The sequence below is a fragment of the Haliotis cracherodii genome, unplaced genomic scaffold, assembly GCF_022045235.1.
Source record: "Haliotis cracherodii isolate W230 unplaced genomic scaffold, xgHalCrac1.p SCAF_20, whole genome shotgun sequence".
In the NCBI taxonomy this organism is placed as follows: Eukaryota; Metazoa; Mollusca; class Gastropoda; order Lepetellida; family Haliotidae; genus Haliotis; species Haliotis cracherodii.
The window spans coordinates 5319716-5346867 of record NW_027266276.1 but is presented as its reverse complement, the minus strand read 5'-3'; the positions used below and the strand labels follow the sequence as shown (position 1 = coordinate 5346867).

Genomic DNA, 27152 nt, shown 5'->3' with positions numbered 1-27152 from the left:
GAATCAGTATCAAATAGTAATGATACCAGGTGTTCTCGAAAAGGTGAGCTTATCCTGCCCCTCCGATGGCACACGTCACAAACACATGCAAAGGCAAGTCAATTGTTCGCCTCAAAAGCTATGGTGCAAGTCAAAATAGGGCATTGCATCGGACATTATTTTTGTCAATGATGTGTCAAATTTAGAAATGTCCTCCACATGTCTACCATAAAACGTTTTGAAAGCTTTACTGAGGCCTTGAAAGTTGTAACCTTAATCAAACAACTTCCTACCCTCAGTGTTGTTGCAGTCGTATTTCTCTCGAGAGAGTGTAGTTGGGTGTACCGCCACTTTGAACAAAATTTCTGTCTGATCATGGTCTGTCTATGATGATGACAGTTGAAGGGTCATAATCGGAACGAATTTAATATTTGAACCCTCGAACACAGCGGATTGCAACATTGAAGTCATACTTCTGAATGACTTTGGCCGCCGCAGACCAACCGAGGACCCGTCGGCAATTAACTGAACACGTTTGTGGTTAGCGAATGAAACAATATTTATTGAGTTTCAGTTTCAAAAAGGTACACAACACAAGTGAACATACACATCTCGTTCTAACAACTACTAATTAAACTCAAGTACAATGGAACACATATTAAAGATTGCCACTGATAACTCGCAATTGAACAATATCACCAGAACACGCATCTACTATCATACATATGCTGATATCAATCTGCATCGTCCTTCTTTTCTATCCAGCTGTTTTAGATTGGTTATTAAAACAAAACTTTGGGTTATATCATATGTTTTAGAACAAATGCCGGTTGAAATAGTCTGCAGGCAAGGTTTCACACGTATATTTGTAATCATGCACGGATATATATAACAGCTCCGACGCATATGTAGCGTGGCATTTGTACTGTCTGGCATCATGGCTGGACAACAGCTTGTAGAGACATTCGCCCTCGTCAAACGAGAAAGTCCTGATGTAAGTTGCTTTAAATCACTACTATATTGTGAATAACTGCCCGGCTATCACACAATTACAGTCTGGGTATTTATTGATATCAATTGATTACTCTCTTTAAATCAAGGGAGTAATTCATGACACAATTAATGACTGTTTCTGGCTATCAGTGACTACTACTGCTACTACTACTACTACTACTACTACTACTACTACTACTACTACTACTACTACTACTACAAAAGAGGTCCATCCAGAGTACGACCAAGAATATGTAGAGGGCACCATAGAAAATTATAAATACAAAATTCTTTCGAACAGGCCCGAATACAATTTCAGGCGTATCCAGGCAAACAAACCTGATCTTGTCCTTTCCAATGAAATCCCTTCTATTATTGAATTTTCTATCCCTTTTGACACCAGTGTGATTGGAAAGATTCCGGGAAAACATGGCAAATATGCAGACCTCCCCTTCGAAATGTCACGCTTGCATCCCAAGTACCAAGTTGTCCGACTCCCCATTGTTCTCGGTGCCTTAGGTTTGGTACCTCCCAATCTGTTGACTGACATTGGGAGAGTACCCGGGTTTGCTACCAGGAATACAGGCCTCCTGACAATCTGGATTATGCAGAAGGTTGCAGTGTTGAGGAGTCTTCACATTCTCCGGAAAGCTCTGGGTGGGTTTGCCTTGGCAGCGCTTCCTGTGAGAAGTCCCATTCGCTGTCTGGGCTGCGTGTAGAGGGGGCAAGGGCCCTGAGCTAATGATCAGCTTAACCATCCTGACTGTGTCAGGATCACCCAAACCCCCTTTCCTGCATTTGTTATTTCAATCCGTACATAATAATAATCTTAATGATGATGATGGTAACAATGAGGTATTTTTCAGAAGGCACTGTGTCCAGAAATAGCTTGCCCAAAAGCAACTTTCGACAATGAGGAAGAAGATATAGATATATCCATTTCGGACACTCCTTCCGAAGGATCAGAATATAAAGAATATTATCTACAATGCGGAGCAGCGTTCGGGTGGGCCAGAGCTTCTCTTTGCAAGAAGATGATTCGGAACAAGAATACGCTTGCAGTTATAAGCTCTCTGATCTTATTGGCTGCCTTCAGCGTATATGTCGGCTTCAGTGTCAGGTTTTCCTTCGGGGATGAAGGTTCTCTGAGACTTCTCTTTGGTACCGGTTTTGCTGCCCTGATTTATGCCAAGGTCAAGCTCAAACCTCGTGTCCTTGAACTTTTATCTCCATGGTCCGGCAAGATTATGATGTCCCCGTCCATAAAGAGAATAATTACATGGTAAGGATCCTATGGCAAAATGACTGTTTTAAAAAAAGGTTTAAAAACACCCACATTTATAGAGCATAAATGCAAAAGAAGTATTGGTAGTGATGATGTGGTGCTATTGATTAAATAGGGGCTCCAGTGGTCCAGGCGTCTAAGACGCTTGGCTGAGTTACGTCCCCATGGCACACCAGGATCCTGTGATCAGTGGTTAGCATCAATTATGTTTCTAGATTCTCCAACACCCGTGCTCGTGGGTTTCATCCAATTAGTAAACGTCATTGACCTACATCACTTGGGGCTTTCCTCCCACATTAAACTGACACGCCGTGATATAACTGGAATATTGTTAAAAGCGGCGTTAAACAAATTCACTCACTCACCCATTTTTACATATTTGATGATTGAGTGTGAGATTAATAAGGAGATACATATCCATGCAATCAGTAATATGGATTGACTCGCCAATGTAACTACGATCTATGCACACCTGCGAGCATACATACGGTATAAGAGTGAGTGAGTTGATTTAACGCCGCTTTTAACAGTATTCCAGTTATACCACGGCGTGTCAGCTTAATGTGTGAGGAAAGCCCCAAGTGATGCAGGTCTCAGACGTTTACCACTTCGGTGAAACTCACGAGGATGGGTATGGTGCTGACAAACCTAGAAACATAATCGGGGCGAACCGGGATTCATACTGGGGTCACGGGTGGCCCAGTCGTCTAAGGCGCCGCGATTCGCTGTGCAGAGTTGCGTCCCTAGGGCACGCAAGAAACCTATGATTGTGGGTTCGAATCCCGGTTCGCCCCGATTGTGTTTCTAGGTTTGTCAGCACCATACCCGTGCTCGTGGGTTTCACCGAAATGGTAAACGTCTGAGACCTGCATCACTTCGGGATGTCCTCCCACATTAAGCTGACACGCCGTGATATAACTGGAATACTTTTAAAAGCGGAGTTAAACCCAACTCACCCACTCACTCACTCCTTATGCCACTACGTGTTTTGCAGGCTGTTGTATATAGGGATGCTTCTCTTCATGGCGATCTACTTGGCATTGAATGTGACTCAGGCGGAGAACTTTGTCTCACTGGCAGGACTTGTCTTCTTCATTCTCCTGGGATTCATCATATCCAAACATCCAGACAGGGTAGGTAGTGAAAATAGGATAATAATAACCCACGTAAGAGTGCGTGAGTGAGTGAGTATAGTTTTACGCCGCCTTTAGCAATATTCCAGCAATATCACGGCGGGGGACACAAGAAATGGGCTTCACACAGTGTACCCATGTCGGGAATCGAACCCGGGTCTTCGGCGTGACGAGCGAACGCTTTAACCACTAGGCTACGCGACCGCCCCTCCCACATAAGACAGTCATGACCTTCCTTAAACTTTAATCAAAGGGACATTTCAACATGGCTGCCATTTGAAACCAAGCACCATCAGCAAACTGAAAACCTGTCATCCCAAACGCTGTTGGCAAAACACAATTCCACATTTCTTACTGATGCACGGACAGAAGACCTTACGTTGGGCATAAGTTCATGCTGGAATTGGTGTTTTACAGGGACCGTACGTCATATGTAATGCCGCGTCATCAGTTGGCCGTGGGAAGTAACATGGACTGGTTTGACCATTATGTCTGGCAACTGCGGCCAGGTTAACTCAGATATACTACTCCATTTTTGACAGGGATATTGTATTCCTTCCAGGGGCGGTCGGGTAGCCTAGTGGTTAAAGCGTTCGCTCGTCACGCCGAAGACCCGGGTTCGATTCCCGACATGGGTACAATGTGTGAAGCCCATTTCTGGTGTCCCCCGCCGTGAATATTGGAATATTGCTAAAAGCGGCGTAAAACCATACTCACTCACTCACTCACTCACTCACTCACTATTCCTTCCATGAGACACAAAACATGATTCTTATATTATGTCAAGTGTATGTATAATCCTATGAGTAGTATAATTTAATTATATATATATAGTATGACTCTATATTATTGCGGTATCGGCAAATCTCGAAAGCCACACACCCTGTCGACTGTTTACTTATTAAAAATCAAAACACCAGTTGTTATCGCTTGATCGAATACAGGACACGTTGCGGTATGTCACGGCTACTCGCAAGTACCTACGTTGACTTTTTTATGATAGTTTCTGGAAAGTTTTAAAAGGAATTACCCCTACCTCCATTCGAAATTGATTAGAAAAGAACCAATTTGTTTTGGATGAAGTCCCTTGACCAATCCCAGGTCGTATGCATACTGAATATGCATAATCCAACACAGGAAGTGTCAAACCACACGTATCACAGCACACAATAGCCATACCGCGATAATACAGAGTTGCCCCCCTTGAGACGCTGATGACAGGTACTTTGTGTACCGAGCTCGGTGAAGAAAATCAGCATCGATCAATCCTAATCGATATGTCATAAAAGTTGAACAAAGAACAAGGAACATTTTGCGTGTGACATATTTAATATGTCTGCAAGCGTTCGCCATTACTATCCATTATAAATTAACTACCGCGATAATATAGCGTACCATCCTACAGTGTACATCCTAGCGTACAGTGACAACAGCAAATTAGATGTTAACCAAAGAGCATGTTTACTGCATCCTGACTTTCATAACTGCATATCATAAAGCAAGAACAAAGTTGACTTAAAAACATTTCCAGATTCCTTATACTGATTAATAATAAATCACAAAGAAAAAAACGGAAATCTGTCCAATCTTTAATTCTCGAGATTAATTCTGTTTTAATATCAATCAATTATTTATTTCAGTATTAGGGCCTCAGGCCAAAGTACTATTAAAACTAATGACGGAAATATTTATCATTGTGAGTGAGTGAGTGAGTTTGGTTTTACGCCTCTTTTAGCAATATTCCAGCAATATCACGGCAGGGGACACCAGAAATGGGCTTCACACATTGTACCCATGTCGGGATTCGAACCCGGGTCTTCGGCGTGACGAGCGAACGCTTTAACCACTAGGCTACCCGACCGCCCTTTATCATTGTGAAGAGCGGAGACTGATGGAATTTTTAATGTAATTTACTAAATGTTTTATAACGCTTACATCATTTATTCAGAGAACTGCAGCATTGTTATTAAACTTTCCCTTGGATTGACATAAGTATGGACTTTCAAAAATGGGAAATATTTTGAACGAATATAAACATATATATATATATGCGGGGCATTTCAATATTCCTTTTTAATATCCAACCTGAGTGAAGTATTGTGCAAAGATTGCAAGTTAAATCTCAACGAGTACTAATGAGGCTTAATGCGTTGAAAATAATTTTAATTAATTTCAGGTGAATTGGCATGCGGTGTTTTGGGGGATCGGCACCCAGTTCCTTTTTGCGCTACTAATACTCAGAACCAGTTTCGGGTTTGAAGGTTTCCGTTGGCTCGGAGAAAGAATAGAAGAATTCCTGGAGCACACTGACAAAGGATCTGAGTTTGTTTTCGGGAAGGACTATCGAGATCACATGTTTGCATTTCGGGTAAGTGAGTAATAATACCTCAGTTGCGATTCCATATATTTCATGTATGTCACAGGAGGGGCAGATTTAAATGGGGAGCACATTTTTAGACTTTGTGACTTCGCGTACCCATATCGCGTAGATCGTCGTTCAGTATTTCAGTCACTGGTTCCTGGTCCAGAATCGATTATTTACAGACCGCCGTCATATAGCTAGAATATTGCTGAGTGTGGCGTTTAACAACAAACCAACCAACCAACCAACCTATATATCTGACTGTTTCAATAAATAGATCATGTGAGCCACAACGAAATCAAGAAAGAGCTGTTCTAAACTTATGTAAATTTATACTAAATAGACACGGTTCTAGTATAATAGTAGTCTTAAATGTAGTGTTGTAATTTGCTTTTCTAAAACTGGACAAAGAACCATGTCCAGTGTGTTAGTTGTGTTCGTGGCCCGTCGGGATTCCAGGGAAGAATGAAGGTCACAAGCTGCCTGTGAGTGAAGTAACAGGCAACGAAATAGATCGTGGTATGGCTCGGTGTATGACATTGCATCCCAATTGCTCTGACGGAATCCCATGATGCCAATCATCGGATTGTCTGGTCCAGAGTACAAACAGTTGAGACAGTTTCTCGATAATGTTGAACGCCGCTATTAACAGTATTCCAATTATATCGCGGCGTGTCATCTTAATGTGGGAGGAAAGCCCGAAGTGATGCAGGTCTCAGACGTTTACCACTTCGGTTAAACCCACGAGCCCGGGTATAGTGCTGACAAACCCAGAAACATAATCGGGCCGAACCGGGATTCGAACCCACAATCATAGGTTTCTGGCGTGCCTAAGGGATGCAAGTGTGCACAGCGAATCGCGTCAAGCAGATGAACGGATGTATATTTGCTTTGGGTGCTTTAGGTTGAAAGAGGAAAACCGTGTACGCGATAGTACATGTTGTTCTTTGATATTAAAGTCAGCGATATACTACAGTAACTACATCACGGCGGCCTGTAAATAATGAAGCCTGCGTAAGGCGAACCAGTGGTTGACAGCCATCACATCATCATCATCATTAGCTCCATCAACATAATCATAGCCATTACCATCAACACGGGCATAGGGGACCTATCACTATTAACATCATCATCAACGTCATCATCTCCATCAACATTAACATCATCAGTTCCATCAACATCAACAAAATTATCACCCACACTCATGCATAGGGGACATAGTTTGTCCTAGAATGCCAACAAAACCATCAGTGAATGAATATCAATCCAGCGGTCTGCATAAATTATTGGATTAATTCCTCGTATTAAATGTGATTATCATGTTGCCGTCTTGTGAAACCCATTCAAGTCGATCCTGTTCGCATTATTTACTATACCAGTTTACACTGACGGTCGTGAGGCACAAAAATATTTCACCGAAAATAAGACTTTGTAATGATAATTGCTGATGTGGTGCTCATGTTTTTGTTACTGGTTGTGATATTCATGGAGCTAGTCCTGATATTCTTGGAGCTGGTTCTGATATTGGAGCTAGTTCTAATATTCTTGGAGCTAGTTCTGATATTCTTGGAACTAGTTCTGATATTGGAGCTAGTTCTAATATTCTTGGAGCTTGTTCTGATATTCTTTGAACTAGTTCTGATGTTCTTGGAAGTGGCGCTGATGTTCTTGGAAGTGGTGCTGATATTCTTGGAACTGGTTCTGATATTCGTGGAACTAGCTCTGATATTCTTGTGTTCTATGTTCCCAGGTGATGCCATTTATTCTTCTGTGCGCCTCGGCTATCAACGTGCTGTACTACTACGGGATCCTTCAGGCATTTGTGGCCAGTTTCGGATGGTTGCTTTCTGTGTGTCTGGGCACCAGCCCAGTGGAGTCGGTCAACACAGCACTCAACATTGTGTTTGGGCCAGTAAGGTCAATTTGTGTATCTTTAGCTTACGAATGTTTCATTTTGTATCTCAATACATCTAAACTGCCCGGCAAATGAAAGTATACACTTGAGAATTGGATTCGACTGAAAAAATTCAAACGGTATCAAAACGCTACTTGGCTGAAAACATTTGCCGAAACGGTGCAGACGTAAGGTCGATAAAACAACTATGATACCCGTATCACTATCCGATAACCATTTCTTGTGTGTTTCATGTTTAGCCACCATCAAACAGGGGTCTATACTTTCATTGACAGTCCGTTTAGCTGTAATATTGCTGACAACATGCCGTCTTGAAAAAATCTGTCTAATATTGCTGATTACATTTAAGTGCTAATGATATCGCTGTCGTAATGTTGATGATGATATTTGACTGGTCGCGATGTACCTGAAATATGGCTAAGAATATATACACCGTGATATAGCTTTGCTGGTTATGGCATTAAACATTTTAACAGATTATAAATGCGAGTTGTTTTAAGAGGCGGCGGTTTATGCAAGTATGTCATTGTCAGGCGGAATCGCCTCTTGCCATCAAGCCCTTCCTTCCTCTGCTCACACCGTCTGAACTGCATGCTGTCATGGCGGCTGGATTCGCAAGCATTGCAGGGACGATATTTGGAATGCTAACATCGTTTGGGGTTGGTACCAGCAATGAATTATTATCATGTTCAACTGTAGTCTTATTATTATTGTTGTTTTCGTTAGTTCCCATCGAAGAAACAGTATTCCGTAACTAAACAACGCATACCCAAATATGACGTTTTACACTCTTTTATACTTTTTGCGAAATACTGGAAATAGTGTTGTGTTATTTGTATTACTAATTCGTTTGTACATAATCGTTTTCATGTCTCTATGTATCGTCCAGCATGACATTACAGACTGCGCAGAAGAGACTCATCCTGAATAAGTTCCTGTTGAATGACGTCGTTCTGTTATTGCCAGGCGCCAGCCAATCACCTGCTGGCTGCCAGCGTCATGTCCGCGCCTGCCGCCCTGGCCATGTCCAAGTTGATTGTGCCGGAAACACAGTGGACCAGGGTCCAACCAAGCGACGCCTACAACATCCCCGTACCGTGAGTCACATTCGACCAAGTCTATACGTACTTAGGGATGCAGATTACGGACAAACTCCAGAATGCCTATATAAACGGCAAACTTCGGGCAGAGTACAAATGTTGCTGCTCAGGGCCAGTCACTTCCTACTCGAAACCGTCAATGCGTGATTTTGCACCAAAATGTAAATATGAAATGTAGATCATGCAATGAATTTAATTAGACTGTCCAGCACATCGTCAGTGGATGCCCAGCTTTGACACAAACACAGTACCTTCAACGACATGATAGTGTGGCTCGATCATTTTATTACCGTCTTCGCCATGCTTGTGGTTTTGACATAGAGGTCAATCCATGGTACGACACGGAATATATAGAGGGCGTCATGGAAATTGATGAATACAAAATCCTTTGGAATAGACCCGTATGCAGTCTCAGACGTATCCAGTCCAACAAACCTGATCTTGTACTTTTTGATAAATCCAATGAAATCACTAATATTATTGCATTTTCTGTCCCCTTTGACACTAATGTTATTGAAAAGATTGAGGAAAAACATGGCAAATATGCAGACCTCGCTTTCGAAATGTCACGCTTGCATCCCAAGTACCAAGTTGTCCGACTCGCCATTGTTTTCGGTGCCTTAGGTTTTGTACCTCCCAATCTGTTGACTGACATTGGGAGAGTACCCGGCTTTGCCACAGGGAATACAGCCCTCCTGACAATCTGGGTAATGCAGAAGGCTGCAGTGTTGGGGAGTCTTCACATTCTCCAAAAATTCTGGGTGGGTTTGACAGGCAGCGCTTCCTGGGAGAAGTCCCATTCTCTGTCTGGGCTGCGTGTAGAGGGGGCAAGGGTCCTGAGCTGATGATGAGCCTAATCAGCCTGACTATGCCAGGAACACCCAAACCCTCTTTCCTGCATTTTTCAAATTTTAATCTATAAATAATAATGATGATGATGATGATGATGATGATGACAATGATGTTCCAAACAGTCAGACAGTTGGTCATCGCCCCACGTGGTCATCATCCCAAGTAGGCTGTAGTCTGTCATACCCTGCTCCTAGTGTGTTACCGTCAGATTTTATTGCGATCCCTTATGTGATCTCCAAACGTTATTAGGTGCTTGGGAGGCAAAATTGCCACATTCAACAATATTCCAGCTGTATGACGACGGTCTGTCGCTTCTTACGCCAAGCGTGGGGTGCCGAAAATGTATTCTAATGCGGATGGATCTTCAGGGTTTTTTCCCAAGGTAATAACACAGCTTTAATAATGATCTACAGTAAGTTCCACAACCTTCTAGAAGCCGTGTCAGAAGGTGCTAAAGAATCTATACCGATTATTGCAAGTGTGATCGTCAACCAGATCATCTACATGGCGATCATCGACTTCGTTGACTCCACGCTGCTGTGGTTCGGGGACAGAGTGGGCGTGTCTGGCCTGTCGTTTGAGGTAATGGTCTAATCTGCTATTGTTAAGACTGTCTGTTGCCGTGTAAGAGGGTTATATGAACGTAGAACAAACACTTGTTCATCAGATAATCTAGTCCTGCACCGTGGAATATATTTATTTCATGAAAAAATAATAATTTAGAAATGCACACAAAAGCATGTCCAGCCACTTCAAGCTAGCTCTATTCCACACCATGACCGTGGAATATATTTATTTTATAAAAAAAAAATAATCTAGAAATGCATACAAAAGCAAGTCTAGCCAACTCAAGCTAGCTCAGCATAGGGATTTTTATTTTATTTTTAGAGTCAAGAGGGATATTGTGTAATATAAAATTTCAGAGACTAAATGTTAGTCTACAGACAATCATTTACATACAGATTTGCATATATTTACATTTGACTATCATAGCAGAAATAGTGGAGCTAATTCTGCGCATGTAATAAATAGTTATATGGCTAAGGTAACATCGAATAGTCCTCGGTTCAGTCAAACGTTCCAGGTTAGAACAGGTCCACGTTCTGGACGACCCAGTGGATCCAATGATAAGGTTGGATCTATTGCGTGTCCTTGTATCCCAGGAGCATTGGACGTTGATCATGATATTTATCTTTGTTTGTTTGTTGTTTAACGCCGCAGTCAGCAATATTCCAGCTATATGACGGCGGTCTGTAAAATAAGACAATCCAGTGATTGACATCATGAGCATCGATCCACGCAATTGGGAACGAGTAATGTATCAACCAAGTCAGCGAGCCTGACCACCCGATCCCGTAAGTCGCCTTTTACGACAAGCATAGTCGTCTTTTACGGCAAGTATGGGTTGCTGAAGACCTATTCTACCCCGGAATCTTCACGGGTCTGATATTAATCACTAGTTTCCGTGAAAGACTAGGTTATTTACTGACGTCAGCTGGAATAGTTATGACTGTGGTGTTAAAAACAACCCTAAAGATATCTCTATCCTGGAGGTCATCATGTATAGTAGGTATCTTGTAGCCGGCACTTAAAGTTAAGTGGATCAGATTACACACATTAGGTGCAATACAAATAGTCAGTCGGTAGTAAGACTTCACTGTGAAATGTCGATATCCTGTTATCTGTGATACAAAATATGTTTTAAATTGCTGTATACCCCAAAGACTTTCTTTCCTTATTAATTAACTCGGATATATTCAGGGCGCTAATGTCACATGCAACTCATAAAACACTCAGGTAGTGACACTTGGAGCACATAGAACACTCCGCTAGTGACACGTGGAATTCATAGAACACTCCGCTAGTGCCACGTGGAATTCATAGAACACTCCGCTAGTGCCACGTGGAATTCATAGAACACTTCGCTAGTGACACTTGCATCTCATATAACACTCCGCTAGTGACTCGTGGAATTCATAGAACACTCCGCTAGTGCCACGTGGAATTCATAGAACACTCCGCTAGTGCCACGTGGAATTCATAGAACACTCCGCTAGTGCCACGTGGAATTCATAGAACACTCCGCTAGTGCCACGTGGAATTCATAGAACACTTCGCTAGTGCCACGTGGAATTCATAGAACACTTCGCTAGTGACACTTGGAATTCATAGAACACTTCGCTAGTGACACTTGGATCTCATAGAACACTCCGCTAGTGACTCATGGAACTCATAGAACACTCCGCTAGTGACACTTGCATCTCATAGAACACTCCGCTAGTGACACTTGCATCTCATAGAACACTCTGCTAGTGACACTTGCATCTCATAGAACACTCTGCTAATGAAACATTAAAACATGAACACCCCTCTCCGCTAGTGACACGTGCAACGCATCGGTTTGAGAGGGGTTCTGATAACAGCGGTGTGAACACGGTATTGTATTTTGTTTCAGTTCCTGTGCTCATATGGTTTCTATCCCATCGTGTACATCATGGGATTCTCGAGCTCGGACGTCTTGAAGATTGGTGAGCTGTTCGGCATTAAGACATTTGCAAACTCATTTTACGGCTACCAACTGTTTGGGAAGCTAATCAAGAACCGCCAGGCGTTGGAGCAGTACATGGCCTCAACTAACGGGACTTGGCATTGGGAGAACCGAGATATCGTACTGGACTTGACCAACAGAACGCTGGCAGGGGGGATACTGACGGTATGTAGTGAGGCAGTGAGTGAGTGAGTGTATGAGAGAGTGAAAGAGTGAGTATGTTTTTTTACGCCGCTTTTAGCAATATTCCAGCAATATCACAGCGGGGGACACCAGAAATGGGCTTCACACATTGTACCCATGTCGGGAATCAAACCCGGGTCTTCGGCGTGACAAGCAATCACTTTAACCACAAATCTACCCGACTGCCTGAAAGAGTGAGTGAAAGAGTGAGTGAGTGTATGGAAGTCAATTCTCAAATATAATATAATCTTTTCTTGTCATCTACTCTCATTTATGTGAAGACATACCATAAATGTACTTGGTGCTATCAATAGTCTTTTAGCAGTGTCACAAAACGTTGATCGTCATTTGCCCTGACTATGATCCTCTGCTTGTCAGTTCCATCCCAGCGCTCGTTGGTTTCACCAAAACGACAAATTAAAAACTTGTACTTTTGGCTTATCTCTTACCAACTGACACGCCGTGATGCAACTGAAATTATATTCCTCGACGCATTAACCAAGCACACTCAAATAGTAGAGGATACAATCGTTGATCTTGATCATTGACATTTTCTTGCTCCCAGAAACGATCTGAAGTGATAGGGACGTACGCGTTCTGTGGCCAGAACCATCTGGCTGCTATCGGAGTGACCCTGGGAGTGTTCTGTACCTTGATTCCTGGAAGAAGACGCACCATATCCAGATACATCGCACGTGCAAACGTCACCGGCCAGCTGGCCTGCTACATGACAGCGTGTATCGCAGGTATGTGTGACCATGACAGAATTAAAACACTCGATAAACGGAAACTCAAGTCTGGCCTTGCCGGTGTGACATCGAAAATGAACCCGCGTTGAAAAGTGACCCGGGAGTCATTATTCAACGTTTAAAACATACCCCGTCTCAGTTTTCAACAGACCAGGGTCAATTTTCAACAGTTGAAAAATGACCCTGTCAGCTTACCAAGTCGTTAAATAGTGACCCGGGCCTCGCGTTGAAAAGTGACTCCGTTGAAGTATGACTTGTGTATTTTTCTGCTTACCAGAAGACTCCATTATATTTGGCAATACGTCTAAATTGGTGCAGAGAGAGAGAGAGAGAGAGAGAGAGAGAGAGAGAGAGAGAGAGAGAGAGAGAGAGAGAGAGAGGAGGGACATCGTGTGTGTGTGGTTGGGGTGTGGGGTCTGGTCGAAGATGAATATCCGAAAATATTATCTACAATCTGGAAGCCGTAATTAGAAACCCCGTATTATTTTAATGAATCCCACTTCACAGACGAATAAACAATATTGTTAGAAGTTAGTATCAATAGGATTAGTTAAAAAAACACTACCATTAAAAGCACTATTTGCATTCGATGCGTGGGGACGTGCCTTGGTAAGCTGACAGTGTCACTTTTCAGCTGTTAAAAATTGACCCTGGTCTGTTGAAAATTGAGACCGGGTATGTTTTCAACGTTGAATACTGACTCTCGGATCACTTTTCAACGCGGGTCCATTTTCAATGTCACACGTTCCATAAAGTGACACTGGCACTAAGACGTCATCCTTGTGTCATAACATAAACGTACGACAGTCGTTGCGCTCAGATCGCTTTGTTGTACAGTACTGTCCTTTTTTCGATTCATTTTTGGTACAATGGTTTTGTTGTTCTTTGTTCAGTTTTGATGTTTTAACGTGTATTTGCATGTGTTTCTGTGTCCTTCCTTGCCCTTGAGTCTCTCCGGCCTCCATCATCCCAGTCACCACCATCGTAACCCATCTCTTCTCATCTCAGCCTGTCGCGTCGAATCCCCACATGGTACAATGTGTGGAGTCCCTTTATGGCATCCTCCGCGTGATATTGTTGGAATATTGCAAAATGCGCCTCACCCCATCGCTAACTCGACTCGCACCGCCTTATCTCACCCCATAACACCATCCCATGCCATCTCACCCCGTAGCATCATCCAAACCGATGTTACCCCATGACACCATTTCAACCCATCTCAACCCATCTTACCTCACAACATCAACCGGGCGGTCGGGTAGCCTAGTGCTTAAAGCGTTCGCTCGTCACGCCGAAGACCCGGGATCGATTCCGGCATGGATACAATGTGTGAAGCCCATTTCTGGTGTCCCCCGCCGTGATATTGCTGGAATATTGCTAAAAGCGGCGTAAAATCACTCTCACTCACTCACTCACTCACAACATCAACCCAACCCATCTCACCCTATACCACCATCCAAACCCATTGCCCCGCCCCGCCCCGCCCCGCCCGCCCCGCCCTATCTCAACTCATAATACCATCCAAACCCATCTCTCCCCGCCCCGCCCCGCCCCGCCCCGCCCCGTCCCGCCCTATCTCACCTCATTATACCATCCAAACCCATCTCTCCCCGCCCCGCCCCGCCCTATCTCACCTCATTATACCATCCAAACCAATTTCGCCCCGCCCCGCCCCGCCCCGCCCCGCCCCGCCCCGCCCCGCCCCGCCCCGCCCCGCCCCGCCCCGCCCTATCTCACCTCATAATACCATCCAAACCCATCTCTCCCATCACAACCCACTCCATAATCACCACCCTATAATTCACTTGTATTATTGATTTTTCAGGCATGTTGTATGATGAATCACTTGTATAAACCTCCCAAGATGGAAAGAGTAGGTGTGACCCGGATGAAGGATATTGGACCCGGATGCACAATATATTTTTCGATACACCTGTGCCTACTGGTTGGGAGATTCGAAGCTACGTTTGATCGTTGATGTTCCGATTTGACGACATCAGAGAGGTGTTTAAATAAACATCACACATGTTATCAGTCTCAATTTTCAAGTATTCAAGGGGGTTGTTTGAGGAATGCAGAGACCTATGATGAACTTATAGACACATTTGGGGCATGGGTGGCCCATTCGTCTAAGGCGCTAGGCGCCGCGATTCGCTGTGCAGAGTTGCGCTGTGCAGAGTTGCGTCACTTGGGCACGCCAGAAACCTATGATCGTGGGTTTGAATCCCGGTTCGCCCCGATTATGTTTCTAGGTTTGTCAGCACCATACCCGTGCTCGTGGGTTTCACCGAAGTGGTAAACGTCTGAGACCTGCATCACTTCGTGCTTTCCTCCCACATTAAGCTGACACGCCGATATAACTGGAATAGTATTAAAAGCGGCGTTAAACCCAACTCACTCACTCATTATATAAGTGTTGGAATCTGCAGGGGCGGATCTGGGCCCACTTGCACAAGGCGATCTTAGCGCTACGATCATTGTAAGCCTATGTTAAAGTATGGGAGTTACGATCATCTTAGCGCTAAGATCGCTTTGTGCAAGTGGGCCCTGGACATTTCTACTGTCATTCATTGTTCTTGACTATTCACCGGCCACCGTCATATTGCTGGAACAACATTCAATTCGCGGTGTAGGGTGTCCAGTGAAACCTTGCTAGTCCGGACACCCGTTAATGCGGAAATCCCAACATCCGGACGATCTGGGATATTATTCTGTACCCGTGATTCGTTAATCCGGACATATGTTAACCCTGACGATTTGGATTGGTAACGTCCGGATTTTTTAGGTTTAAATTCTTTATTTAAAAAAACACACAAAGTGCAGCAATGTTATATTTGTCGATGGTAATTTCTTTCTTTTTCTATTCGATTAATATTGATATCGGCAACAACACGCCTTTGTCGTTAGATAATTTATTGATTCGTTGTTTCAATGGTTGGGGTTTCGTACTGTCCTCGTGACCACTCGTGTCCGGGAACACCCGAATGGCGGCCCCCGGGTGACGGAAAGAGTCGAGTGGGGAGAATGTTTCGAACTGTTGTTTGGAATCTTTTAACGCCGAGTGATGAGACCAATGAAGACCAGGAAAAGAAGGAAGACGAGCGACAGACTGAAATGTTAAAATGTAGGAGTGAATAATGCTTATATTTTATTTGAGAGCCTCGAGCTGATCCTTAAACAGTTTCTTTATGGCGACTTTGATTCTACCAAATTCAGGCATTTTTTTACAATAATGTCGTCAAAATGTATGCTCTTGTGAATAAATACCTGCGGAAGTTCGGAGACGTTACTTCAACATCCCTTCAACATCTCCTGACTTATTGAGTTAGTATTATGTGATACACTTATGTGCAAAAGTAACTAGCCCTCCCCCCCCCCCCCCCCCCCCCCAAATGTTTTGACCACATTTGAACATCTACAGTTTTCAGATTATGGAAATGGAAAATTTAGATTTCCGACGTGCATGTACGTGTTTGTGTTTGTGTGGCTGTACTAGTCTGGACTGATGCCGATTTATAGTGCTAGCCCACTGAGATACCATGCCGCAGTTTAACATGAATACCCCACTCAGACACAGTATACTGACTCTGAGCCGACCAGTCCTTGTTTTAGCCCCTTAATGCCGAGCGCCAGACAGGGTAACAACAAGTACCATCTTTAAACGTCTTTTGGTATGACGCGGCCGCGGATCGAACCCCGAACCTTCCGCTCTCTAGACCACAGAGGCGGCCACATGACTACACGTAAATATACTTGTATTAATGACATTAATATTCCAGTACTTACAATATGCATGCCAGGAGTATTGTTATTGTCTCCAAGTTGAAGATGTTTGGCCCTGGGGTTGACGTGGGGGCCGGGGAGGGGGGTGGCACTGGACTGCTGGGGGTCGTGGATCGGGGTGTCACTGGACTGCTGGGGGTCGTGGATGGGGATGTCACGGGGCTGCTGTGGGTCGTGGTTACAGGCGACGTTGTGCTGTTGGTAGGCACAGGCTTGGGACATGCGTACTTGCTTGTCAGTGCCATGTGCTGAAATACAGTGAACTACGGTTATAACGAACACGCTTATAACGAACTGACGGATATAACGAACTTACTTTTTTGGTCCCGACTATTTGCTGTAGCTATGCTGTATATATGCTTATAACGAACTACGGTTATAACGAACTAAAATTAGTAGTCCCTTTGAGTTCGTTATAACCGTACTTTACTGAGATGCCATGCCGCAGTTTAACATGAATACTCCACTCAGACACAGTATACTGACTCCGAGCCGACCAGTCCTTGTTTTAGCCCCTTATTGACACGCGCCAGGCAGGGTAATAACAAGTACCATCTATTAACGTCTTTTGGTATGGCGCGGCCGGGCATCGAAACAGTCCTTCCTCTCTCTGGGCAGACACTCTGCCCTTTACACCACCGATGCGGTCGAAAACCTTATCGAAAATAAAGTATCATATATAGCAATCTGTACAACATTGTTATTTGTTTCAAGTCAAAATCATGAAAAGTATGCTCACATATTTCAATACTGGGTTTTCTCCCTGAAAGACAAGTTGAGCCTCAACTGAAGCGTTACACACCAGTTCAATATACGTCTCTCTGCAACACAAACCAAACACCTGACGTTAACTATGACAGCGGAACCCAAATATATACATTTAATGTTTGGTAAGCAACTCCCAGAATCATCAACCAACCAAAAGAGTTAATAAACCATTTACAAGTTGTATACATGTAATTGGTAGAAAACATGAGTAGTTTGGAAACAAACTTAAGGAGTACGAAGTACAAGCATGTTTCCGACAGAAATATTCTGTTAATATAACCTTGTGTTGTTTAATTGAACTATTTAAATATTGAAATATGTTATGTTTACTTTTTTGATTTGAAGAATACTTTTGACAGCGTTTGGTTTAGTGAATTCTGGAACAAATTAGTAGTGCAAGAGATTGCTGGGAAATCGGTTATTTAATCGATTTATGATGAATTAGCTCATGTGTTTCCGTAAATGGAAGTAACTGAGAGGAATGTCCATTGCTTTTCAGGTTTAAATTTATCGCCCAATTTGTACTTGAATGATATTGAATCCTACTCCTTAAATTATAATAGTGGAGAAATACATCTTGACTCTGGGTCTCGTCTCTGGACACTACGATCCATCTATCCATTACTACTTTGCATTTCATAAAACGAGGGCCGTTAACTTTCAACTTTGGACAATAACAGAGTGAACTAGTCAATGAGGTGAATTGTTTGAGTAGTCCATTGCAAGTGTATGTGGTCTGCTGAGGCCGTTTGTATATCAGTGACAGCCATTTGAACGTGACAGGGTTCCAAATGGACACAGAAATGGAAAAGACCGAGAACCGAGCAGTCATCAAGTTTTTGACTTGAGAGAAAAGTGCGACAATGGTGGGTTCGAAGAGCTTCCTCACCCTCCATACTCGCCAGACCCGGCACCAATGGATTTCCACCTATTTCCTAAACTAAAAGAACACCTTCGTGGAAAACGCTATGACGCCCACAAAGCTGCGTTGAATGGGGTTTTCAGGGTGGCTTCAGAAAACATCTTCCTGACTGGAATTGAAAAACTTTACTGTCAATATGAGGAGTGTATTATGTAGTGCGTTGAATAATAATATTAAAAACACTTTCACAATTGTTGGGTTTGTTTGTTAGACTTAGAAATGTTTGACAAGCCCTATTAATTTCGAAAAGGTCAACTTACTGAATCTTATATTTTATGATGAACTGAGGCTGACTGGAATAGGTTGGTGAATATGAACATCTTACAAGGTTACTTCAATCTCCGTCAAAGATGTATGTAATCAAGCTCTGATCTAAAGATAGATACTTATATATTCTATCTATTAAATATTTTATTGCCATGGCTAAACAAATCTTTCACATGTATGTGAAATCAGGGATTTTGAAAATGTAAAATCTAAGAAGAATATCCACCTTTTAATGTTACATTTGCAGGGGAAAACTGGAAGTCAATTCAGATGTTATTGCCGCTACATGTAGATCTGAGGACATCCCTTATTGGTCACCCGGTACGACCTGAAGAGATCGCGAAAGCGAAAGTCCGAATGTATTTTCTATTCATGCAACCTCAATAACGTTAACATCGGACAATCTGAACGACTGATTCTGTCCACGTCATCGTCTATCTCTCGCTCCAGTGGAATACATATTTATGGGAAGTAATGTCTGGTGTAACGTACACGTCTTCATAATTATCGGCAGTGTACTGAAATTCTTCTAAAGGCATTACTTAGAAATCTGATTACAACAAGTGCACTACCTATTGTGCATGTCCTCTGTCTCAGCAATGCTGTTTAGAACATGGTGTCACAATAACACCCCAACCCATGGAGAAATGTGCAACGTGTGTGCTGTAAATACTGAAGAATATCAGCACAGTTTCAAATTTCCATACTTCAATGATAGTCATGAATTGTACACACCAAAGCCTAATGTATCACAGGTACAAAATATGTTGTACTCTTTTTAAGTAATAAGTATTTAAAAGTGCATTCCCCCACAAAACGGGTTCCTCACAGCGATTACTGAACTGACCATGTTCACTATTATAATACTTCTAAAAAATAAGGGGCGGTCGGGTAGCCTGGTGGTTTAAGTGTTCGCTCGTCACGCCGAAGACCCGGGATCGATTCCCGACATGGGTACAATGTGTGAAGCCCATTTCTGGTGTCCCCCGCCGTGATATTGCTGGAATATTGCTAAAAGCGGCGTAAAACCATACTCACTCACTCAATGATAACGTAGAATCACAATATTAATCACTTGCTAACCAAAATCGGAAACCATATTATGTGAAATAGGGTTATTACATAAGCTGCGTACTTATTACCAGGAAAAAAGGGCCTTTGTTTTTTGTTTCCCTTTTGTTGTGTTTTTTATTTTATTTTGTTTTATGGGAATGGTCATGTTTGCTTCAGGTGCCAAGGTCTGAGTGATAGGAGTGAATGAGTGAGCGACATGGGTTTAACGCCCCTTCAACAGTATTCAAGGTCTCAGACTTTTACCTCTTTGGGGAAACCCACGAGCACGGGTATAGTGCTGACAAACCTAGAAACATAATTTAGGCGATCGTCATAGGTTACTGACATGCCTAAGGGATGCAACCCTGCAAAGCGAATTGCAGTGCCTTAGACGACTGGGCCACCCGTGATCCCATGTGTGATAGGAAGAACTCTTACCTTGTTTGACCTAGGTCGGAGAGTATGCTGTAGACAAAGAACACCCTTCCTGGGTTTTCAAACACGAATCTGGAGTCGCCTCCCTTACCCAATACATGGGCCTCGTCAGTTGTCGGGGAAATTTGACACAGCTGAATTGTACAAGTTTATGTAAAATTCATTCATCATAAGACGGATACATTTCGATGATGATGAACTTTTTTCAAATAATTGTAACACACTAGGAGGTTAATGTCCTCGGTTTATTGTTGTTTTACGCCGAATCAGCACGATGACAACGTTCGCTTGACAACCCAAAGACCCGGGTTCGATTCCCGACATGGGTACCTTGTGTGAATTTCTGGTGTCCCCCGCCGTGATATTTCTAGCATATTGCTAAAAGCGGCGTAAAACAATACTCACTCACTTACTCTGTACATGTGAAAGTGCTAACAGATTGTATACATTAAATGACATGACAAACAAAGCGACTAAAATGGTACAGAACTAAGCAATCACACTGGGATAAAAGATCTAAATGCTCTATTTGTTTTATCGCCGTCCAAAAGGTAGAACTGCATAGTCTTTATTTGAAAAATGATCGGGGTCAGATTATGATTTCTTTTCGTAATAAATAGATAAAGTATCAAATGGGACCCGCGACATCTATTAGCTTGTAAAACACTCACTCACTCACTCACTCACATTGTTAAAGACACCTGCCTCACCTCCACGCCTTGGCAGCCGTTGCCTTCACTGAATGGCGCACAAGGATTCCAAGAGTACATGAAGTTGGATGCAGCATTGTCGGGAATGTCATGAAATCTGGAAAGAATCATCGTCAATACTTGATGGTTTTGTATACAGCACAATTCTCCCCCACCACATCCGAAATACATCCGACTGTGGGGAAATCGGTCCTTTGATCAAAGAATCAGGTCACTTCCTGGTTCCATCGAGGGAAAAACCAGCAGTGCTCAGACATTGAGCGCTAAGATTCAACCGTACAAACCGCCGTGATCCTCGTGCAACATCTGCCAGTCTTGCAGCAAACTGATCTTCATTCTGCTTCTATGTTAGGAAACGGTAGAATTCTCTCACAACTCAGTCACCGAGACGGACTCGTATAGCCTCCCTGAGTTATGAACACCCTCATTGAAATGCTGGACTTCAAATTGTCTCTGCACATCGTCCGTTCAAGGGTGATGGAGACACGGCGTGCTAACAAATCTGTGAAGTATTCGCGATGGGTAAGACCGTTCTTAAAACGTGTGAATGGTGGTAAGGCGTGTTAACAAATGTGTGAAGTAATCGCGATAGGTAAGACCGTTCTTAAACGTGTGAATGGAGGTTATGCGTGTTAACAAATCTGTGAAGTATTCGCGATGGTTAAGACCGTTCTTAAAACGTGTGAATGGAGGTTAGGCGTGTTAACAAATCTGTGAAGTATTCGCGGTGGGTAAGACCGTTCTTAAACCGTGTGAATGGAGACACAGCGTTCTAACAAATCTGTGAAGTATTCGCGATGGGTAAGACCGTTCTTAAAACGTGTGAATGGAGGTAAGGCCTGTTAACAAATCTGTGAAGTATTCGCGGTGGGTAAGACCGTTCTAAAACCGTGTGAATAGACGTAAGGCGTGTTAACAAATCTGTGAAGTATTCGCGATGGGTAAGACCGTTCTAAAAAAACGTGTGAATGGAGGTAAGGCGTGTTAACAAATGTGTGAAGTATTCGCGATGGGTAAGACCGTTCTAAAAGAACGTGTGAATGGAGGTTAGGCGTGTTAACAAATGTGTGAAGTATTCGCGATGGGTAAGACCGTTCTAAAAACGTATGAATAGAGGTAAGGCGTGTTAACAAATGTGTGAAGTATTCGTGATGGGTAAGACCGTTCTTAAACCGTGTGAATGGAGACACGGCGTGCTAACAAATCTGTGAAGTATTCGCGATGGGTAAGACCGTTCTAAAAGAACGTGTGAATGGAGGTTAGGCGTGTTAACAAATGTGTGAAGTATTCGCGATGGGTAAGACCGTTCTAAAAACGTATGAATAGAGGTAAGGCGTGTTAACAAATGTGTGAAGTATTCGTGATGGGTAAGACCGTTCTAAAAACGTGTGAATAGAGGTTAGGTGTGTTAACAAATCTGTGAAGTATTCGCGATGGGTAAGACCGTCCAAAAAACGTGTGAATTGAGACACGGCATGTTAACAAATCTGTGAAGTATTCGCGGTGGGTAAGACCCTTCTAAAAACGCGTGAATGGAGGTAAGGCGTGTTAACAAATCTGTGAAGTATTCGCGATGGTTAAGACCGTTCTAAAAACGTGTGAATGGAGGTAAGGCGTGTTGACAAATCTGTGATGTATTGGCGATGCAAAAGACCATTATAAAAAAAGAATTGTAACTTACCTTGGAGTGTTATCTAGGTTGGACAAGGGGTTCAGGTCAATCAAGCCACCCGATGCCAGGAGGCGACACTCGTAGACCTTATTAACGGCAGCATCAGTGTTAAGCGGCAGAATTAATATCATTAAAACCACACCCAAGTTTACGTTACATGTCATCCTGGCTCGGGGAGCACTGCTGTCTGATAACCGTGACAGACTGTTGATGATGAGGGTGTGTATGACCAATGTATGCTATAGGTCCCTGTACTTGCTGTCAGTATCAGTGATAAGAGACGGATATCAGTGACGCTCGAACACAAGATAGCCGCGGACTGTGCTTGAATCGCTGTGCTTGATAACCGGAAGGCTGGTGAATCAGCGAATAAGTATTGTCGCAATTAGTTATGTAGATAATTCGTGATATATCTCACTCACTCATGCGTTTATTCAAATGATATTTAGGGCTCCAAGCCGAAAGGCTGTAGAGCCCTATTGTAATCGTTCGATTTATTATTAGGGCTCCAAGCCGAAAGGCTGTAGAGCCCTATTGTAATCGTTCGATTTATTATTATTATTATTATTATTTATTATTATTATTATTATTATTTATTATTCCGCCGATTTTTGTACCTGCCCTAGCAAAATAACCACTAGCTCGATTTTGTTCAAATTTTGTGCGTGTTTGTAGACCGTTGGGTACTAGTGCCCGCCAAAAAGCCAAGACCATAGGCCCAAAGACCAAGGGCAGATAACTGAAAAACAAGTATTTTTTGACGATATATTTTGCCCTGTTGCTCCACAACCGTTTGTCCGTTTACTTTGAAACCTTGCATGTATCTGATGCTTGAGCTGCTTGACATGTTATGTTCTTTGACTTTGGTCATTGGACACGTGGTTAGGCAACCATATTGGATTCAAGGTTTTCAAAGGGTGTATTGGGTACCTGTCTTCAAATACTATCTCCTCTGAATCCACTGCATGAAAAGCTTTCAAACTTTCTGAGAATTGTCTCCATACAGAACACAACAAATCAGCATAGCCGTTTTTCGATATCTTTTGTAGTTGCGGCCATATTGGATTTTGATTTTTATCATTTTTTTCACCGAAATTTTACCTTTAAGATCATAGCTTGTAAGGTTCTTAACAGAAACTATTGAAAGATTGCATGAAGTTTTGAGACAATATGTAGCTCATTTTGTGCTGGGTTGCATACTGAAAGCACCACTGCTTGGTGTGGTATTATTTGATTTAAGTAAAAAAATCAGACTTGAGTACAAATACTGAAGGAAGCGCCTCATAAATCTACCATACACCCCCATTCACTGGCTTTGCAGATATCCAAGCGTTCTCCACAGCCTTGTTCAATATTGTGTGTACTACCCTTGACGACCAGGATCAGAATTGGCCTTTTTCAACCGATGCTTGTCTCAAGAGGCAACTATGCTTGTCACAGGAGGCGACAAATCCGATTGGGTGGTCAGACTGGCTGGCTTGATTCTTCATTTCTCAATTGCCAATTGCTAGGGTACCTTATTTTTGACGGCGTTGTTTAAAGCAAACCATTTGCGGATTAGAATATGGTCGAGATCGGAAATTGGTTTAGTACACACTGGGAAACTGTGGCACACGCCAATTTGGTAATGTCCTGAAAACGGTGACTATCTTTTGATGGCGTTGGTACAAGCAAACCATATGCGGATTCGAACATGGTCGAAGTCAAACATGGGTTAAGAACACATTGGGACACATGTGGCGATGTCTTGCAAGTGGTTCCTTACATTTGATGGTGGTTGAACAAACAAACCATTTGAGGATTCGAACATGGTCGAAGTTGGAAATTGGTTAAAACATCCTGGGACACCCAGGTCAATTTAGTAGTGGTGATGTCTCACAAGAGGTTCTTTACATTTGATGGCGTTGGTACAAGCAAACCATTTGGGGATTCGAACATGGTCGAAGTCAAACATGGGTTAAGAACACACTGGGACACGTGTGGTGATGTCTCACAAGCGGTTCATTACATTTGATGGCGTTGGTACAAACAAACCATATGCGGATTCGAACATTGTCGAAGTCAAACATGGGTTAAGAACACACTAAGACACATGTGGCGATGTCTCACAAGCGGTTCATTACATGTGATGGCGTTTGTACTAACAAACCATTTCAGGATTCGAACATGGTCGAAGTTGGAAATTGGTTAAAACATCCTGGGACACCCAGGTCAATTTAGTAGTGGTGATGTCTCACAAGAGGTTCTTTACATTTGACGGCGTGGTACAGGTAAACCCTTTGAGGATTCGAATATATGAACGAGGTGGGAAACAGATTTAGCACTTTATCTCAGCAATGCGACAGGAACCCGGGGCCCGGACGAACGCAGAACGCTAATCCGTTTGACTGGAGCCCAACTGACAAAGAAGTTACGGCCTGTTAAAGAGTCACCAAGCCGAAAGGCTGAAGAGTCCCAGTGTTAGCGTTTGATTTAATATTATTATTATTCCGCTGATTTTTGTACCAGAGCTAGAAAAATAACCACTGGCTCGATTTTGTTCACATTTTGTGTGTGTATGTGGATCTTTGGGTACTAGTGCCCGCCAAAAATCCAAGGCCGTAGGCCCAAAAGCCAAGGGCAGATAACTAAAAGAACAGAATATTTTGAAGATGTATTTCGCCCTATTGCTCAGCAACCGCTTATCCGATTACTTTGAAACCTTGCATGTATCTGATGCTTGAGCTGCTTGACATTTTTTGTTCTTTGACTTTGGTCATTGGTCTCGTGGTTTGGCAGCCATTATGGATTCAAGGTTTCCGCAGTGTTTATTGGGTACCTGTCTTTAAACGCAAACAACTCCGAGTCCACAGCATGAAATGCTTTCAAACTTTTTGATAATTGTCTCCATACATAACACATCAAACTTTAATAGCCGATTTTGGAATTCTTTTTTAGTTACGGACGTATTGAATTTTGATTTTGATAATTTTTTTCAACGAAATTTTGTAAGGTTCTCCACAGAAACTATTGCAAGTTTACATGAAGTTAATGTGCAATATGCATCTCATTTATTGTTATTGGTTGTATGCTAAAAGTAACACCGCATGGTGGTAATATTTGATTTATATTTGGGACACCCCTGGAACACGCCAATTTCGTAGCGGCGATTTCCGGTGACTATCTTTTGAGTTGGAACAAGCCAACCTATTATGGATTCGAACATGTTCGAGGTGGGAAATGGTTTTAGAACAGACCTGGACACCCTGGCACACGCCATTTTCCTTGCGACGATACCCTGCAAGTGGTGCCTACATTTGACGGATTTGGTTCAAGGAAACCGTTTGAGGATTCGAACAGGGATGTTTGGGCACAGTGTTTCTTGGAGCCCGCCATTGCTGCTTGCAGCTTTAATTATTATTATTATTATTATTTATTATTATTATTATTATTATTTATTATTCCGCCGATTTTTGTACCTGCCCTAGCAAAATAACCACTAGCTCGATTTTGTTCAAATTTTGTGCGTGTTTGTAGACCGTTGGGTACTAGTGCCCGCCAAAAAGCCAAGCCCATAGGCCCAAAGGCCAAGGGCAGATAACTGAAAAACAAGTATTTTTTGACGATATATTTTGCCCTGTTGCTCCACAACCGTTTGTCTGTTTACTTTGAAACCTTGCATGTATCTGATGCTTGAGCTGCTTGACATTTTTTGTTCTTTGATTTTGGTCACTGGACACGTGGTTAGGCAACCATATTGGATTCAAGGTTTTCAAAGGGTGTTTGGGGTACCTGTCTTCAAATACTATCTCCTCTGAATCCACTGCATGAAAAGCTTTCAAACTTTCTGAGAATTGTCTCCAAACAGAACACAACAAATCAGCATAGCCGTTTTTGGATATCTTTTGTAGTTGCGGCCATATTGGATTTTGATTTTTATCATGTTTTTCACCGAAATTTTACCTTTAAGATCATAGCTTGTAAGGTTCTTAACAGAAACTATTGAAAGATTGCATGAAGTTTTGAGACTATATGTAGCTCATTTTGTGCTGGGTTGCATACTGAAAGCACCACTGCTTGGTGTGGTATTATTTGATTTAAGTAAAAAAATCAGACTTGAGTACAAATACTGAAGGAAGCGCCTCATAAATCTACCATACACCCCCATTCACTGGCTTTGCAGATATCCAAGCGTTCTCCACAGCCTTGTTCAATATTGTGTGTACTACCCTTGACGACCAGGATCAGAATTGGCCTTTTTCAACCGATGCTTGTCTCAAGAGGCAACTATGCTTGTCACAGGAGGCGACAAATCCGATTGGGTGGTCAGACTTGCTGGCTTGATTCTTCATTTCTCAATTGCCAATTGCTAGGGTACCTTATTTTTGACGGCGTTGTTTAAAGCAAACCATTTGCGGATTAGAATATGGTCGAGGTCGGAAATTGGTTTAGTACACTCTGGGA

General features: G+C 42.7%; 2 protein-coding genes across 2 annotated transcripts; one reads left to right on the top strand and one right to left on the bottom strand.

The window, feature by feature from the left end:
- Positions 1-916: 916 nt before the first annotated feature.
- Positions 917-14953, top strand: LOC139470460 (solute carrier family 28 member 3-like). The gene is made up of 11 exons (XM_071252867.1): positions 917-973; positions 1839-2254; positions 3252-3390; positions 5567-5758; positions 7503-7664; positions 8201-8326; positions 8634-8764; positions 10033-10201; positions 12075-12332; positions 12916-13096; positions 14925-14953. The coding sequence occupies exons 1-11, from the start codon at positions 917-919 to the stop codon at positions 14951-14953; spliced, it is 1860 nt and encodes a 619-aa protein (XP_071108968.1).
- A 1042-nt stretch (positions 14954-15995) lies between these two features.
- LOC139470232 (uncharacterized) lies at positions 15996-22944 on the bottom strand. The gene is made up of 6 exons (XM_071252553.1): positions 22719-22944; positions 21038-21134; positions 20331-20461; positions 17622-17703; positions 16886-17130; positions 15996-16208 (listed from the first exon to the last, which is right to left on the bottom strand). Exons 1-6 carry the CDS (start codon positions 22871-22873, stop codon positions 16151-16153), a joined length of 768 nt encoding a protein of 255 aa, XP_071108654.1. The 5' UTR covers positions 22874-22944; the 3' UTR covers positions 15996-16150.
- Positions 22945-27152: the final 4208 nt, after the last annotated feature.